At 33.1% G+C, this 18,319-nt stretch overlaps 1 protein-coding gene across 1 annotated transcript; it reads left to right on the top strand.

Moving 5' to 3' along the window:
• Positions 1 to 1,062: 1,062 nt before the first annotated feature.
• Positions 1,063 to 17,769, top strand: LOC130636661 (lysine-specific demethylase 6A-like). Its single transcript, XM_057446454.1, has 33 exons — positions 1,063 to 1,256; positions 2,115 to 2,176; positions 2,325 to 2,406; positions 3,717 to 3,825; positions 4,297 to 4,346; positions 4,519 to 4,577; positions 4,773 to 4,893; positions 5,003 to 5,057; positions 5,236 to 5,364; positions 5,804 to 5,930; positions 6,140 to 6,370; positions 6,527 to 6,567; positions 7,104 to 7,188; positions 7,284 to 7,362; positions 7,510 to 8,385; positions 8,458 to 8,563; positions 8,659 to 8,729; positions 9,420 to 9,490; positions 9,581 to 9,644; positions 9,762 to 9,856; positions 9,930 to 9,992; positions 10,247 to 10,295; positions 10,372 to 10,471; positions 11,619 to 11,733; positions 12,054 to 12,076; positions 12,175 to 12,296; positions 13,868 to 13,910; positions 14,074 to 14,124; positions 14,573 to 14,663; positions 15,266 to 15,392; positions 15,777 to 15,893; positions 16,384 to 16,437; positions 16,571 to 17,769. The coding sequence occupies exons 1-33, from the start codon at positions 1,254 to 1,256 to the stop codon at positions 16,601 to 16,603; spliced, it is 3,504 nt and encodes a 1,167-aa protein (XP_057302437.1). The 5' UTR covers positions 1,063 to 1,253; the 3' UTR covers positions 16,604 to 17,769.
• The last annotated feature ends 550 nt before the right edge of the window (positions 17,770 to 18,319 follow it).

The raw sequence follows: 18,319 nt of genomic DNA on the forward strand, positions 1-18,319 counted from the left end.
AACTAACTAATTTTATCTGTATCAAAAGCTGACCCGTATTATAAAGAAGTTAAAATAGCATGTGGTAGACCACAGAATGTAACATTATCTTGTTATAACTTTGTTTCCAGGGTTTTTTTAATCTTTCTTCTAAAAAAAAGTTGTAGTAACAATATTGGTTGTTAGAAATTCTCACGAAAAAAGTTTTTTTATTTTTTGTCTCGACATTTTTGCCACACAAGCCTGGTGAGAGACAAGAAGACCTGGGGACGAGGCTGAAAAAAGTCGCATAACACTAGCCAGTTATTTAATCACTGGTTAAAAAATTCTTAAATACTTTAAGCATATCACAGGCGTACATGAGCTAAGATACAAAATGAGGATCATCATCAAGGTGTTGATATATAGATAGATGTGCATACTTTACATGGCTAGCCTCACAAATATCAAGAATCTATTATAATCAGAAGGGGCCATGGCTTACATATGGAAAGTCCTAGACTATTTAATGCTTATTTTAAGCTACGCGGACCTAATTAGAATCTACGCTCTACCAGAAAACTTCGTGCAGCATCCGGCGGCCCACACGTGCCATCTTCCCAATTTCCCCCTCATGGCTAGGAGTTCAAGGGGTTATAGTAAAATTCACTCGCCCATATTGAATCACCGTGTCAAGGGGAATCAAACTACGGTACCCAGCACAAAGTAGGAGAGTTATAACCACTAAGCTACGGCGCCGTTGAGGTACCATCAAAATATGACATGCAAAAAATAATTAAATAGCATCCAAAATTAATTTTGTCCCCAGGGCTCTTCTTCACTTACGATATTTACGGAGCTGTCTGTCCCGTCAGGAAATCATTGGTGTAAGAGAAGCCTGGATACAAGGTTGATGTCAAACAAAAATTGTAACATCAAACCCGTATAGGAGGTAATAATTCCTCCAAGAAACCCCTGGAGGAGAGAGTTGGGCCTACCCCAACGAATATTTTTTCCGGACCTGGTGGAACCTCTAAAGGCTCGCTCCGATTGGTTTACTGTAAACGTAGTCCGCCCGCGATCCTGTCTGTCTTTCAGCGGTGGCTTGTAAAAATGGTAGCCATGTTTATTCTAAACAAAACTTTGCCGGGATAAAAACAAGATTCTTCGAACCGCTTGCTATTTTTTAATCAGCTAAGCTAGATATTTTACCGTTTATAATTTCTATTTTGTAACTTTTATTTCGGTTATTCATCAACGTCTAAGCAATATACTTGATGGAATTGGAATGAGAAATGGTAATTTCCATTTAGTTTGGAGCTAGCTTGGCTGGCTGAATGTGTTCTCTCTGTTGTGATGTACCTTATTTCAGGACAAAAGGCTAGCCAGCCAATTTTGTTAGCTAGCTAGCTAAGGGTTCACTTGCTATCGTCACATATATGTCTTATAAAGGCTTTACAATATTGATAAGTTTCATATAGTTGCTTATTCACTGACTTTTAGAGACAAATCAGGTAACTTTCAATAAAGGTCATATCCTCCCACCCTATCCCCTTTACAGAAAAAGTGTGATGAAAGTTAGCTTTTGAAAAATGAATTCGCTTAGTTTAAACTTAGCTAAATATGTGTGACAATAATTTTTATAATGGAAAACCATTCTTCACAGAACTGCACCTATAATCTCAGAAAAATTCTGCAAGACAATGTCTATATATACCTCTATAACCCCCACTTTTTTGCTAAGTAGTAATTTTTTATTTTTTGCCAATAAGTGTCTCTATCACTGCATGAAAATTGATGTTTCTGAAGTCCAAGGTATGGCCGTTTTACATGTTTTAGGACTCTAAAAATATGTTGGCTTCCACAGGTTTCGCCTCTGAACCCCAACCAACAGGGGGCTTACAGCGTCCCCTGGACTCCAGCTGCTTCGCCTGTTGATTGTCTCTAAAATCTCCCACTATACCCAATTTTGGAATCCTGGACTCTATAATTCAGCTTTTTCCTGAAACTTTGTTTAAAAATTGCAAAAAAAGAAACACCATTAATTTTGTAAATTACCGATTTTTAATTTTGCTGCCTTGCTCTAAAATTTTGTCATCCAATTTTTAATTTTTATATATGGCTGGCTAAGTTTATTTATAACTTATTTGCTTTAGGTTGAGGTTGAGTCGTTGACCCTGTCTGATGAAGAAAAGAAACTTCTGGAGAATTATGACAGGTTGTTTTACATTAATAACCAGCTATTTTCACTGTCTGTGAAAAAAAAAAATTCCAATAAATATGCTCTATATATAGCCTAAAGGGTGCTTTAATTTTTATTGTGTTAAAAATATAGTAAATCATGTATATATTGTTTGTACTTTTAGCCGACTATTTGGATTTATTCGTTGGTATGAGCCTGTTGCTGAAACAATAAGTAACTTAAATCATAGAACTTTACTTAAGAAGGTAATATTTTTAATATACATGTTGATTCCCTTTTCAACAATCCTTTAGGTCAATTTGGACTTTTTTATTTAGACATTAGGTAAATAAAATTTGTAAAAAATTCTAACTAGACATCAAAGATTGAAAGCATTGTGTTATTGCAATTTCTTATCTTCTTTGTGTTTAGTAATCATGTGGGGGTTGAAATAATTGTTTACAATAACAATATCCTGTATTTAATCATGACACAAAACAAGTTAATTTGCAAGCACAATACCATTCATGTTTTTGAATGAATTTAATTTTGTACTACTAAGAGATCATTATAAAATCTTCTTACTAAAATAGACAGTTATTTAATTTGTGGGTGAAATAAAATGATTGGTTAAAAGCATGTAAGAGACTAATTATTCATGAAATAAATAAAAATTGTGTGGTAATGTTTTTTTAACATTACCACACAATTTTTATTTATTTCATGAATAAAAATTGCCTTCATGGTTTTTTCTTTTTTTTGCATCCTTTGCCACCGCATATTTTAAACCTTTAACAAGTTGTAAAAGTAACATGTTATTTTAATATAAGAATGTATAACATTTTACTTTTGTGTACAAGGTGAGGTCTTCAACTCTATTAATTACTCAATTCATTGACCACATTTCCTTCTAAATTGATGTTGTCAATGGCGGAAGTTAAGCTTAGTAATGTGATGGCGAATGTGTGCAAATCATTGAGGATTGTTTGCCATGGAGTGGAATTTTCAGATGTGATCGACAAAATCCCCAGGCTTTAAGGGTGATGGGAAAGGATGAATGTTATACAACTAGAGCTGTCAAATCCCTTTTATTTTCCTTATCCATTTCACTTTAAACGTGATGGCTGAGTTTTTTTAAAAAAGCAAATATCAAATTAATAAACCTGAAAAAAATAGGATAAGGAATATTTTTAAAGTATATTGTTATCAAAAAACCCATTTTGGTTGCATTGTTTAAGCTTTATTGAATACTTGATTACCACTCTAACTTTCAATTAAAATTCTCTGACCAGGTTTATTTAAAGCTTGCATGCTTTTTTTATGAGAATATGAAAATTCTAACCAGGCTGGTCATTATTCTTATTTCTCTATTGTTCTAAACAATATGCTCATGTTAACCTTTAAATCCCAGCCTGATATTCTTGCTTCAGGATGCTTCACTTAGAGTTAGTTCATGATGCATGTTTAGTGAAGTGTCCAAGTGAAAGACCAAATGTCTTAAGAACCAATCAATCAATTTTAAAGTAAATATACAAATTTTTTAGACACAAATTGGAATGTTATTTTCTATGTTTAGGGTATACAGCACTTGGTAAACAAACTGAAAGTTGAGGGTAAAAGTGTGGATGCATCTGTTTTTTGTAAATTAGGGCATTATCACATTCTTCAGGAAGAGTATCCCAAAGGTAACTCAGACTATCCTTAAAAAATATTGGTTTGTCTTTTTCTGACCAACCTTTAAAATTTCTTGCTGAATACAAGAAGTATGGGTTTGCATAAATACTTGTGTATATTTACCATTACCATATTTATTGATGCTGGTGCGTTTTAATAAGTAAAGATATAGTGCCAATGTTTGCTGTGACTGTTCAGTGCTTAGCTTTAAGAACATGATCCATCCTAAAAAGTTCATATGAAAAACAATTTTTTTGAGATATATTAAAATTAGGAGTGGAATACAGTAAAACGAAAGTCACAAGATGATGTTTTTTATTTGAAGATGCTAAAAAATAATCTACTGACTAAAACTGCAACAAGATTATGGCTCAGAAAACGACAAACTAATAAATTAAGAATGCCCTCAATATGTTATTTTTTGATAAAAAATGTTTCTTTATGATGATGTCCTTAAAAAAGTTGAATTTCTATAACTTTAGCTATGTCAGCATATCAGCGCTACTTTGGTCTTTCTGAGGAATACTTTAAGGTGATATATTAATATAGTTTTTCCTACTGGTAAATCTTTGTTTTAAGACATGGTTCACACCTGTGCAATGAAAGGTATTTCCTGATTCACACCAATTTTTGCACTCCTGTATAAGATGCCAACTTCAATATACAAAAAAAATATTGCTGACTTTGTTATTAACTCATTTCAGGATGCTCCCTTTTTGTATGGTCTTGGAATTGTCTACTTCCACTTCAATGCATATCAATGGTAAGATATCCTTATTGGAGAGAAAAAATTTATAAAATCATAAATTCCATGCCCTCAAACAGTTATTAATTTTAACTTTTAATGTAGTAATAATTAATTAACTTATCTATGTGTGTATTTAAAGTTACTTAATAACTACAATAAATTTTTTTTTTTTGAAATGTTTCATTCCTCTCATTTTTTGTTTTCAAATAGGTCAATAAAAGCATTTCAGCAACTTCTTTATGTTGATCCAAGCTTTGCAAGAGCTAATGAAGTTCACTTGAGATTGGGACTGATGTTTAAGTCATTGAATAACTTTGATGCTAGTTTAAAGGTTTGAATTAATTTGTTGATCATCATTCATCATCATAATCATTATCACTGGAATCACATGTCAAAATACTTTAAAGTTTTCAAATTCTTATCAAAATATCAATTTTTAGCACTTTCAGCTGGCATTATTAGATTCAAGTCCTTGTTCATTGTCTAAAGTTGAGAGTAAGTGTTTGATATTTTCTTTTTTGTACTATAAAGGAAGCAAAACCACTACTATCTCAAAAAAAAAATGTCACATTGGTCCTTTTTTAACTAATTTTTATGCAAATAAACAAAGGCTTCAATTTATTCTAACTAAATTATGCCTGTACATTTTTAATCCTTAAATAATTTCGTTTAGTTCGATTTCATATTGCTCATCTCTTTGAAATTCAATCTAAATATGAACTTGCCAAAGAGGCATATCAAGCCATTATTGCTGCACCAGGAATGCCTCAAAATATACAGTCTGTTGCTTGGAGACAGCTAGGTATGAGAATGTCTATAGATTTACCATTCTTACTTTTTTAGTAGTGACATTGCAGCGCCACTCAGTGATTACACATGGCAATTTGTAGCCTTTCTAATTCACAGTGATCCTAGTTTTTACTAGTAACCTTTTTGCAAACCAGAAACTTCATGACAATGAGAACCAATTCCTACAATCTCAGTCATCTCTAAATAGTATTTTGGTAGGTTCTGTTACATTCATGTATTTTTTAAAACGTTGCTAAGCATGGTTATGTGCATGGATGTTATTTTTTTTGTCAAGCAAAAGGTAGCATCAAAATCCCTGTTTTGTTCTTTCTGGCACGAAAAGCTGGTTGCGAAATCTAGTTTTTATGCAAATAAGAAAAGAAAAAGAAAAATTGAATTAGAAAGTCTGATAATGGTTAAATTGTATATAAAGTAATAATGTGCATGTTTAGGATGGATGCACCATTCCCATCATCAGCTCGGCGAAAAAACGCAGAGAATTCAACAAGCTGTGCAATGTCTTCAACGCTCATTAGAACTTGATACAAGCAGCGGTTCATCTTGGTATTTTCTTGGGAGGTATGTTAGTTGTTATGTTGGCCTATTCCAATAGCTAAAAAAATTTGTATTGTCCCTCAAGAAAAGAAACATAGTCCTTATAATATTACTATGATCATTAGTTTGTGCCAAATGGTGCCCTCACCTAATTGTGCAAACAAAGTGCTGGCTTACAGATTACTAATAGTGCTCAATCAAATCTTATGATATCTTATGTATTACTTTCTCAGGTGCTATGCGCAACTCGGCAAGATTCATGATGCATTTACAGCATACCGTCATGCTATTGACAAAGCTGAAGCAAATGCTGACACATGGTGTTCGATTGGAGTTTTATATCAGCAACAAAATCAACCCATGGATGCTTTGCAAGCTTATGTTTGTGCAGTCCAGCTTGATAATAACCACATAGCTGCCTGGACAGATCTTGGTGTGCTTTACGAGACTGGAGGTCATTTTCAGTAAGCCAATTATATAAATATATATTTCCATAACGTTTTTAAATTTATAACATTGTTAATTTTGAATAGATTATTTTGTATCATATTTTGACTTAGGTGATCAAGCAGTTGTTTCAGTTAAGTTATACAGCTTCATTGATGTTTATTTTTGTTTAGAGATTCCATGGTATGTTACACAAATGCTTTAAAAGCATGTGGTAAGTTTAACTTAACTTTGTTACATTTTATGCCTACATATACATGTCTACGTTTTAGACAACTTCATTGCATTCTTGTGGTCTTCTTTAAGCTACAGCAAACATTAAAAACAATGAAGTGAATCAGTAGCAGCATGATGTGTGCTGTCATAGCGTGTAACGTTTTGCTCATTCATTAACCATGTTTCGATTTGTGTGTTGCGTTGTTGTACATTTTAAGCTTGTAAAAATATTTGGGTTAGTATAGATTAAACGTTGTGAATTGACAAAATACTGTAAAAATAACAGATTATTAAAAAGTTCTGACCCAAACTTTTGGTATTGTGAAGATTAATCACAAAAGGAAAATTGAACTTTTTTTGAGAATGGCCTTAGATTAGCATTTTTCTGGAAGCCCCAAATCATCTTTAATGAAAAAACCAGTAGGATGTCCAGACTATCCTATTATTTAAAAGAATATGGACTTAAAAATTTATCACAGTGTGCTTTAATGTACTTTAACGTTTTTGTGTGTGATATATTTCTCTTTTTTATAGGAAGTCCAAACACAGGGTTGGAAACAAGGATGAAAATTTTAAAGGAGAAAATGGCAAACCCATTAGTTGCTGAAATAAATAAGAGGTAATATTTTTTTAGCAGTTAGTTTATGTTTTGTACAAACTATAATTCAGATGTGTTTTTATATTTTTTTACATACTTATATTTACAATATTTAGCTTACCTAGTATAGAAGAGGCATGGAAACTACCTATTCCAGCTGAGTTAACAACGAGGACTGTCAGATTGGTTCAACAGGTTATTGTTTTAGTTAAATTATTTTAATATATTTAGTCTTTTTTTAGCCTATCATGCTTTAAAAGGTCTCAAATTATTATATTTATTTCAGTATATTTTTATATATATATAATAATTATTTTTTATTTATCTGTTTTGTACTTTTAGGCTCGACTTAACCAGCAAGTAGTTCTCCATGCTCGTAATCAATTTTTAAACACTTCGCAAAAACCTGGTACATCAACTGAAGGTTCATTAAATGAGCAATCTAACATTAGGGACCCTCTTAAACCAGCCACTGAATCTCTATCAACCACTGATCCTAATATAGATACACAAATAATGGAAACTTTAGACAATATGAAAAATCCAACTAGTGACTTGAATTTAGATGGAATGCATTCCGCAATCTTTAGTGACAATGTACAGCCTGTTGTTAATGAGAGCTGTCAGCAAGATTCTTTTCATATGGATGTAACCATGACAACTTCAAGTGCTGTGCAACCTCTTATGTCACCAACAATCCAATCAAAACAGCTTGCTGATACTTCTGGTCCATCGTGGAACCATAATTCATTGTCAATTAATAACGAAAATGATGGTACCAACCAGCTGTTAAAATCTGACAAAAACTTAAACCAAATAAACAATACTGCTGAAAATTCTCTGCATACTCCTAGTTCTGTAAATAATGATACCTTTATCTCAGTTAGTAATGCGTTAACTTTGGCAACAGATGCAATTACACCTTCTTCACTAGCATTACCACTAGTGTCTCCAGTAACAACATCTAAGGAGACACCAATGAGTATAAACACAACATTGGATGTTGCATCTCATAAAGAAAATTTACTCTCTCCGGGTCTAACATCTCCTTTAATATCACCTAATCGAATTGTTAGGTCTCCAAAAGCTCTTTTGTCAAATGGATATCAAGTACCAAAAATCTGTTTACTCTGGGACGAGAATACTGTTCCAGCTCCTCCACCACGACCACCTCCTGTTCCAGTTTCTCAGCTTTATCCACCAACACCAAGCATCACTGTGAGTTGTGTTAGTCAAACTGTATTAAACACTTTTGATTGTTTTGAGCTATATTAGTCATTTTCTACTTAGGTATCAGATCGTAGAGAAGCTATGTCGCCTGTGCTACGAAATTTCTGTTTTGACACGCGAAACCCAGTAACGGTTATTAAAGGATTGTGTAAAGCTCTAAAGTTAGGTAAGTCATTTGCAGTGTAAACACAGTTATTTCAACTTGGTTGTATGCACCTGTTTTAAACTTCTGAATTGTACTACAAATCTTACTGACTTTAGACCTAAGTTTATTTACAACAAGACGTCTAGTTGAACAAGCTCCTGACCACACTGTAGAAATACGAATTCAGGTAATTGGTTTTGTTATCCTTTTGTTATTTGCCATCCTATATTATAACACACTTGTGTGATTTACTATGCCTGTCCACGGCACAAATTTCTCTGGTCATTTTCTTACAGCTCACAACTGTAATGCTAAAATTTACTGAACTACAAAAAATTGCTAAACAGGGGTTCATTTTTTAGTTATGTTTTAGCCATATGGGTCTGTATATGGTTTCTCATATGTAGCATACTCAACAAGTCAAACGCAATGAACATATATGATGCATGTGATGCTATAATGATATATATGATTATGTGAATGATATATATGAGTTGTCAATGATATATATCGTACAGTATGTATTGTATACACACAGGCTTTTGCAAGCTATATATCAACGGTTCATTGTAAAATATTCGCACATTGATTGCTTTCGAAATATGGCCAAAGAATTGTAAGGTCAAAAAAATAAATCTAGTCCGTGTTTTAAAGGCATTCGCCCTAAAGTTAGTAGCTTCAGAATGTGTATTTATGAAATAAAGAACAAATAATCTTCGAATAAATTAGAATAAAACATTCACATAATAGGATCTATGATCTTCTCTTACGCTACTCCTTTATCTTAAAGAGTGACTGGAATAAACAGAGATATAATTAAATCAGAATAAACGTGCGTATACTTTCAAATACAATTTATAATACTTTAATGATTTAGCGGCAACAAAGAACAGATGAAAATTGGGATGAAGATTTGAAAAAGCATGTTTGGCCATGCAAAAGTAGCAAGTAAGGTTGCGTTTTGTCATTTTTTCTAAGTCTATTATTACTTTTGCTAATAAAAGTATTTGTTAATCGTGTTTTGCTGTTGTGTTGTAGATCAAAAATGACCATTGCAAAGTATGCACAGTATCAAGCTAGTACTTACCAAGATTCATTACAGGCAAGCATTGTTTTTATTTTCGTTAATTTTTCCTCTTTTTTATACTTACTTGAACATTTTTATATTTTTTGTTAGGTTGTTTAAGCTTTAAATTTGTGAATACTATAAATTGTTTAGAGTGACGATAATGAAAAAGAGAAAAAAGAGAAGGAAAAATTAGATACAAACATTGGTGAAAATAATAATAACCCATCAACCTCCGGACAGAAGCTGTAAGTTTTCTGTATTTTGATACAAACATATGCAGAATTTTTTTTTAATTTACTAAATTTTCTTTCTTGTTAGAAAGAAAAGGAAATTCAAAATGATCAAATTTGGTACTAATGTCGATTTGTCAGACACGAAGAAGTGAGTCAGAAGTATTTACCATTTCAGGAGATCCTTTTTAGTGTACCTACAAAAATAATCATTGGTCAGCCCCATCATGAATTAACAGTTTCTTTGAGTATCTTTTTTTTATAATGTCTAATAAAATGGATACAAAGCTGCGCATTGCAAGTAGCTTTTCCTGTAAAAACAAATTTGATAAAAACTCACCTTGACCATTGTAAACACCATTGTTGTTTTTCACCCCTCCATAAAGACAATATTTTTCTTTATAGATGGAAACCTCAATTAGCTGAATTAACAAAATTACCTCTGTTTTGTAAGGTGAGTTGGTATGATCATGTTTTCTTATCTTTTTATAGTGAGTGCTGACTTCACTTACTTGCGAATTTTAATTTAGGTTGTCTGTGGTAGTAACATGTTATGTCATGTTGGCCATAATATATTGGGGATGAATACTGTGCAGTTATATATGAAAATACCAGGTTGCCGGACTCCAGGTATATATTTTTATTGACTTCTTATTGCTGTTATTTTTCTTGTCTGTGCAGTGCCTGGTCAATACAGTGAACAACTCAGTCTAACACACTAAATTCTGTCATTCCTTGTTAAAAAATGCTCCTCTAAAACCCTATATTGAGCTATATATATAATGAGCTCAGTTTACAGTTTAGGGTTTGTGATACGATGAGTTCACTGCAGTTTTTCCATATTTATCTGGATTATTAAATATCTCCACCTTTGCACTTTGCAAAGGTGGGGATATTTATTATATTTGCAAAATTTATTAAACCCTTTTTGTCTTGGTGCCATCATACTTAATGGAAGCCGGAACTCTCCCCAAAAATAATTGTAACTTTTGGATTAAATTTTCTCTCCTACGATGTCGCCATACCTTTTCGCACATTTAAATTAAATATTAGACTAATAGGAGATAGAATATCAGGTTTTACGTTGCTTAGACTTCCCACAGTCCAGTATTCTGTAAAATACGTCACTGGTTTATTTCAATTAATGAGTGCTTGTTCTTATGTTCAAACATGAATACATGTGTTCTCTTTTTTGTAGTTCAAAATATTGAGTTAAATTATAATTTATGGTAATATAATAATGATATTTCATTTTTACCTTAGCAACCCCTCGGAATCAGCCCTCCCCTTGCAATAAGCCCTCCCCTTGGAATAAGCCCTCTCCTTGGAGTTAGCTCTTCCCTCGCAAAAGCCCTTTCTTTGGAATAAGCTTACCCCTTAGAATAAGCCTTTAGCTTGAAATTAAACTTTTCCCTGGAATAAGCCCATCAATCAAAGTTATGATTTGATAATTTCCCACTAATCCAGATAATCACTAGTACGTCCAATTTTCAGGAGCTGAAATATTAGTGCTATATAAAAAAAACTCAACGTAAAAGTTCTACACATGCCCTTAGCTCTTTTTTTCCATATATTTTTGAGAATAATATGCCATTAAACATAATATAACTGAATCTGGTGTACAATTGATGGATTTATGAAGTTGATTTATCTGGCTAATTGTTGTTTAAAAGTTTTGTTCTGTTAAATTATCTTAGTACTTGTCTTTACATTGATTTCAAGGTCTCTGTTTTTAGGTGTTGTTTTTTAATTTTTTAATTTATTTATTTGTCCCCAGGCCACCAAGAAAACAACTCATTTGCAGCGATTAATATCAACATTGGTCCAGGAGATTGCGAATGGTTTTGTTGTGATGAGAAATATTGGGGCGTGATCCATGAACTATGTGAAAAGTAGGTGTTGAAAGTATCTGTTGTCCCTCTGTTCAAGCTTATACACAATGAATGTAATTTTGCTTTTTTTAAATACTAAGATTTACTTTGCAAAAACTATGCTTTTTTATGAATTAGGAAAAGTAAGATTTTTAAATGACTGAACTTTAACACAATGAATGTAATTTTGCTTTTTTTAAATACTAAGATTTACTTTGCAAAAACTATGCTTTTTTATGAATTAGGAAAAGTAAGATTTTTAAATGACTGAACTTTACCACTCCTCAAGATGTGCTTCACTGCGTGTATTCATTCATTCTTTTTTTTATCTTTTTTTGTAGACATGGTATCAATTTCTTATCAGGTTCGTAAAAATAATTCAGCTACATACATTTGCCAAAGTGCATAAATTCAATTTGTTATAATCACTGTTGAATTAATATTTTTCTATTTTGCATTTAGGTTCTTGGTGGCCAGTTTTAGAAGATTTATACGAAGCACGTGTGCCTGTTCATCGATTCATTCAAAAGCCTGGTGATTTAGTATGGATTAATTGTGGAAATGTCCATTGGGTGCAATCAATTGTAAGTGCTTGTTTCTTACATGGTCCTCCCTCCATATAATAAATGGAGGATTCAATGTCCATTGGGTGGAATCAACTGTAAGTCCTTGTTTCTTACATAGTCCTCCCTCCCATTAATAAATGGGAAACTCAATTTCCATTGGGTGCAATCAATTGTAAGTGCTTGTTTCTTACATGGTCCTCCCTCCCATTAATAAATGGGGGACTCAATTTACATTGGGTGCAATCAACTGTAAGTCCTTGTTTCTTACATGGTCCTCCCTCCCATTAATAAATGGGGAACTCAATGTCCATTGGGTGCAATCAATTGTAAGTGCTTGTTTCTTACATGGTCCTCCCTCCCAATAATAAATGGGGGACTCAGTTTCCATTGAGTGCAATCAATTGTAAGTGCTTGTTTCTTGCATGGTCCTCCTTCCCATTAATAAATGGGGGACTCAATTTCCATTGGGTGCAATCAATTGTAAGTGCTTGTTTCTTACATGGTCCTCCCTCCCAATAATAAATGGGGGACTCAATGTCCATTAGGTGCAATCAACTTTAAGTCGATGACATCATAACATGCCCCCCTCCCAATGATAGATGAGGGAACTCAAAGATTTGTACTTAGTTAGAGGGTGGATGAATTACATTTTAAAGGTGAGGGATGGGGGATTCAAGTTTTAGTAATGAGCATAGCTGTATGGGGGGAGTTAAGAAAAGATAGGGGTGGATTAAAATTTGTAAGGACTATTGATGAAATGTTAGGCAACTTGTGTGGAATGTTGAATCAGGTATATTCTTGTTTATACATATGAATTGTTTATACAACTGTGACAGGATAATGAATCTGCATACATAACCTTTATCTGAAACACGTGTAGGTATCTGTACACGTATATTTTACCCCACATTTATTGGCTTTTATGTGTTCCAAAGCATCTTTTAAAATCTTGTAGTTTCGTAGTATTCGTCAGACCTCATCAAGGATTTTTCTTAGCAGTTAATATGATAGGAATTTTAAAAAAGGCGGATTAGAGTTTAGCCAGGAGGACACCGCATATTTCTTTTTGTCGCATCGGGAAATCGGAGTATATAAGGTTGAAAAAAATTTCGCCTGGTCGCAAACGAATTTTCTGAAGTAAGAATACTGAACATGCTTTTGGATAGATTCCTTTTTTTTTCTTTACTCACGTGATCATTATTGAGAAATCTTTTCTTCATGTTTGAGCGAGAATGGTCTCACTGACTCTAGTAAACATGATAAATTTCACTATTTTTAAGAGGGTAAGATGTGGCAACGCTGGTTTAATGCTTATTGTTTGATTTTAATCCCGGCTCTGGTTCGTTCGTTTTTTCGCTAAGCTTTCGTATGAGAGAACCCAAATTTTGATATCTGTTAAGAAAGCTTAGTTAGAAATCCTGTAATAATTCTTCTGTACCTAGAATTATAATTCCAGAACAAACAAAAGATACAGAAAATCTTTAGCCGGCAACTGATAAATAATCATAGACATCGGCCAGTTCGACGATATTTCTCATCTGAGATTCATTTCAAAGTACTTGTCCTAACAAACTGTTCTTATTATTTAGGGTTGGTGTAACAATATAGCATGGAACGTTGGACCATTAATACGTAAGTAAATCCTCGCTCCTGTTTGAGTACAAACATGTGTTTTTATAGAAAGCATCGTGAGTGGTGACATCTTTGACGTGTCGGCAGAACAGTGGTTGAATCATTGCACAGTGTTGTTGTGCTGTTTCATATATTATGCATTAAGTTTTTCTTTCTCTCATAGCTCACCAGTTCGAGTTAGCAATCGAAAGATATGAGTGGAACAAGCTCCAAGGTATGTACTACAGCGTCAAGACATTTCTGTCTATGACGCACCCAATGAGGCCTGACCTTAAAAATATTGAATATTCATTATCTTTTAGGGGAAAAACCCTGAAAACCTTGAAATATGAATATTTGCAGAAAAATATCTGTTTAGTTATGAAAATAGCTGTGTAGTAAGGTGTTGTACTTTTTAAAACAATTAACTTTTATCACTTTTGGCTATTCTTAAATTACTTTATTTAGCAGCCAAGTATTTTGTTTGTGTTTGTGTGTTTCGAAACCTTGAAATATCGCGAAACTTTAAAGTAAAAACTATAAGAAACACACCAAAAATGGCAAAAAAGTTTTAAAATCTTGAAATTGGTAAAAAAAAAAATGGCAGACACCCTGACACGTTCTAAAATTCGCAAATTTTTGATAATATTGTTGATGATATTTGATAATATAATACTGTTTAGACTACAAGTCAATCGTTCCTATGATCAACCTATCATGGAACTTAGCTCGACATATTCGCATACCTGAATCGCAGTTAGCTAGTCATATCAAGTAAGTTGGGATAGTTTTATTTACTGTGTTTCTGTGTCACACCTCATGTTATCTAGTTACAGTGTTTTTTGCGACGTCAGCAAATTTTCAGACCGTCGTGGGCACTGATGAGGATCGTTTTTTGATGCCGGCGTGCTAAAAAGTACGGTTACCGCATTTTTAGCGTTGCTCGCATTGTCTACGCTTGCAACAAAAATTTTTACAGTTTGTCAGATGCAGAATAATGGCGCATTCATGCTGTGTGCGAATTTGGAAAATTTGAAAAATTCAGTTTGTCAGATGCAGAATAATGGCGCATTCATGCTGTGTGCGAATTTGGAAAATTTGAAAAATTCAGTTTGTCAGATGCAGAATAATGGCGCATTCATGCTGTGTGCGAATTTGAAAAATTCACACACAGCATGAATGCGCAAAATTAAAAAAATGGTGAAAAATTGTTATTGTCTCAACAATTTTACTCGTGTTCGTAATTATGCATACCTTGTATAATTATGCATACCTTATGTAATTATGCTTGCCTTATGTAATTATGCATGCCTTATGTAATTATGCATACCTTTATATCTTGCCTTTTGGTTGCATACGAGTAATATTGTGTTTAGATTATGCATGGAACGATCACTGCGTTACTGTGAAAAGACGTATGACATTCTCACGGACATGAATATCGAAGTTACATTTCATGGAAGAGAGAAAAACGAAGCGGCGCACTACTGTTCCACTTGTGAGGTGAGGCACATTGTAACTTTCAGAGAGCATTTTACGATGGTGACGTGACCTAGTGATTATGGAGTTCGTTTCGTAATCACAAGAGCCACAAGATCACAGCGCGGGCATCTTTAGTAAGTGTCTTTACTACTTGTACGGGTCAACCATGCCATGTGAGGGAAATTGGGTAAGAAAGCCGGTGTATACCTTATGTACGCATGATAACAGTATTTCCAACATTGAAGTAACTATCCTGTATAAATATTCATAATAATCTTTTAAGCGCCTGTCCTCACTTGAATAACAAAAGTTAAATAAGCACTCTCCAAACGTATTTCCATAGTATAAACAACGAGCATAGGCCTTCGACATTTCCGCGATGTTAAAAGCTTTTTCTTTTCTTAGGTGGAAGTATTTAACATGCTGTTCGTAAAAGACATCAATAGGAAACTCATGGTTCATTGTCAAGACTGTGCAAGAAAAACTAGCAACAACTTAGAAGGCTTTATGGTGCTCAACCAGGTATGATTTTTTAAAATCTTTACACGAACGGATAAAAATTGTCCAACTTTTTCCATGTACGTCTTCGGTTCATTATTAATTTTGCTTAAGAACCTTAGGGTAACGCGGGAGCTAATTTTAGCGAAGTTGAAGTCGTGATATTTCGCGAAAAAAGAATTTGATAACATTCTCAATTTATACCGTTTTTCAAAGGGCTTTTATGTAGGACACGTAAAATAAATACTGCTGAAGTTAAAATCCACATATAAATTATGTGCATATGTAAATTAAAAGAATTTTAAAAAGGAAAAAATCCAAATTTTGGGAGAATTAATTTTTGCGAATATTGCGAATATCGAGTTTTCCAATAGTTTTGCAAATTGACAAAAACTCGCAAATTTCCCATAAAATTAATTCCGTTAAAGTAATATGTGCTGATTCAGCATTACCATTTACAACAATGAGTGTGATTTAGGAACTTTTGTTAACTAGTAACTATATTTGTATTTAGTACTCCCTGGACGAGCTTAGGAATGTCTATTCAGCTTTTTGTGCCAATGTGATGGTGAGTGTTTCGTTCTTGTATTATATTTATTTAATATTTATTATTAATTTATTTAAATTTTTTTTCTAAAAAATTATATTAGTACAGTGAAAATAATGTTAATGACGTCATTGTTTCCTTGTTTTATATTTAGGCTTTAAAAGGTTCTTCCGCTGTTGCAACGTAGTTGTCATGGTAATAGATGTTATTTTGAGGGATGACTTATATTGTAGGTAGAAATTTTTAACGACCGTCATATTTTGTATATATTATCGTTCGTAATATTTATTTGTAGCTATCTGTGAATCAAGTATTAAAAATTATAGATTTTGAAGATTTTAAAATTTATGGCTTTAGTGTGTGTTCTTTAAATTTTTCGGATATCGTTTAAGGTGGGTTTATGCTCTAATGAAGTATTTCATGCAACTTAGATCTTCAACCCTTGATTTGTTGACGAATTTTTCAGTTTTGCCTAAAGTAAAAGTGTTATTTTAACATTTTCAAGGTTGTGAGCCAGTCAGAAAACAGTAATGACGCACTGTTCCCTGCTACTGTAGAAAAGTATAAAACCAAGCTTACTTACACTCGCTTGCTCATGCAGAGATCAACTCTTTTATAGAGTTTGGTCCGCAAAATAAGATGTAAAAAAATTTAATCAAACTTGACAATATGGATTTTTTTTAAATTTTCATCAGCCTTAAGTTTATTGAGATACCTAATTTTTTGTTTTTGTGGTTTGGAGAAGAATACTCTTGGTTTCTAAGTTTGGTTAAAAATCTAAAGACAGTTTTTCTTTTTGCTTCTGATTTAAACAAAGTTTTTACAAAAAGCAGCATTTGTAAGTTGGCATGGCGAGACATGAGTGATATTGTTACTAAAATTACAAGAGGATATTAGTTACTCCACAATCATGAATATCTCTTCTCATTTACCTGATTTTTCATCCTATTTTGTTTTCATTATTTCGAGTATTTCAGATGAATTTTTGAGTTGTAATATAATTGTATTTTTCATTTTACATTTCGCTCTTCTTGTATAGTTCTGTGTTTGTTTATTGTTTTAAAACAGAAGGCTGGTTTTCCAATAACAATTGACGCGCATGACTGCTTCAGTTCTAATAGCAATTAGCATGCGCAACAACCCAGGCACATTGATTTAATTTCATTGGTTAACCGATAATCTTAAAAACCGATGTCAAAATGATACTCACGTTATGACTATTTTTATTTCTAGGACCTTTTTGTTACGTAATTAGACTTTCGCCGTCTGATTACAAGAATATAGAAGAATAGTCCTGGGCGCGAAGTTGTGTTTGACAGTCACCCACTGTGTTATTGCATTACTACTTAAAACTTTTCTCATCACTTTGAAAAACAGACTGTACTTATAAAATGTTGTTTGAAGCCCTATCGTGTACCAGGGTTTAAATTACCTACCAACTCAAACTTTCTTTTTTTTTTTTCCTTATTTTTTTAGTGCATTTATCTCATTTTGATTTGAATTTCGTGCAATCTGTCTATTTATATTGTTGTGTATAATTTGATGTATTTTCGATCGGAAAAATACGCTTAAAATATCCGCTGTTTTTTGTTTTGTTCTTATTTAAACTCGGTTCACACTAGGCGTCTAACTGGCGTTAATCTTGTTTGAGTATGATTTTTTAGCGAAGTTAGCGCCCAAGTTTGAACGTCTGTTACGCGAGCTCATTACACGCCACCTAAACCCTTGTTAAGCCGGATTTCCACTAGAAGAAACGTTAGCCTAAAGCTTATTTTGTTGTCACTGAGCATGCGCTAACATTTCGTCTAGTGGAAATCCGGCTTTAGATGCCATTTATTAGGCACCTAATCGGCGTTTATGCTGAGATCAAAAAAAGTTGACATGTTTCTGCATGCTTTCTTCA

The sequence above is a fragment of the Hydractinia symbiolongicarpus genome, chromosome 3, assembly GCF_029227915.1.
Source record: "Hydractinia symbiolongicarpus strain clone_291-10 chromosome 3, HSymV2.1, whole genome shotgun sequence".
Taxonomy (NCBI): Eukaryota; Metazoa; Cnidaria; class Hydrozoa; order Anthoathecata; family Hydractiniidae; genus Hydractinia; species Hydractinia symbiolongicarpus.

What these genes read in the sequence shown, in the direction of transcription:
- LOC130636661 (XM_057446454.1), top strand. An exon ending in TGTTGCTTGGAGACAGCTAG is followed by an intron (nt 5,365 to 5,803) that starts GTATGAGAATGT and finishes GTGCATGTTTAG; the next exon opens with GATGGATGCACCATTCCCAT. An exon ending in CACCAACACCAAGCATCACT is followed by an intron (nt 8,386 to 8,457) that starts GTGAGTTGTGTT and finishes TTTTCTACTTAG; the next exon opens with GTATCAGATCGTAGAGAAGC.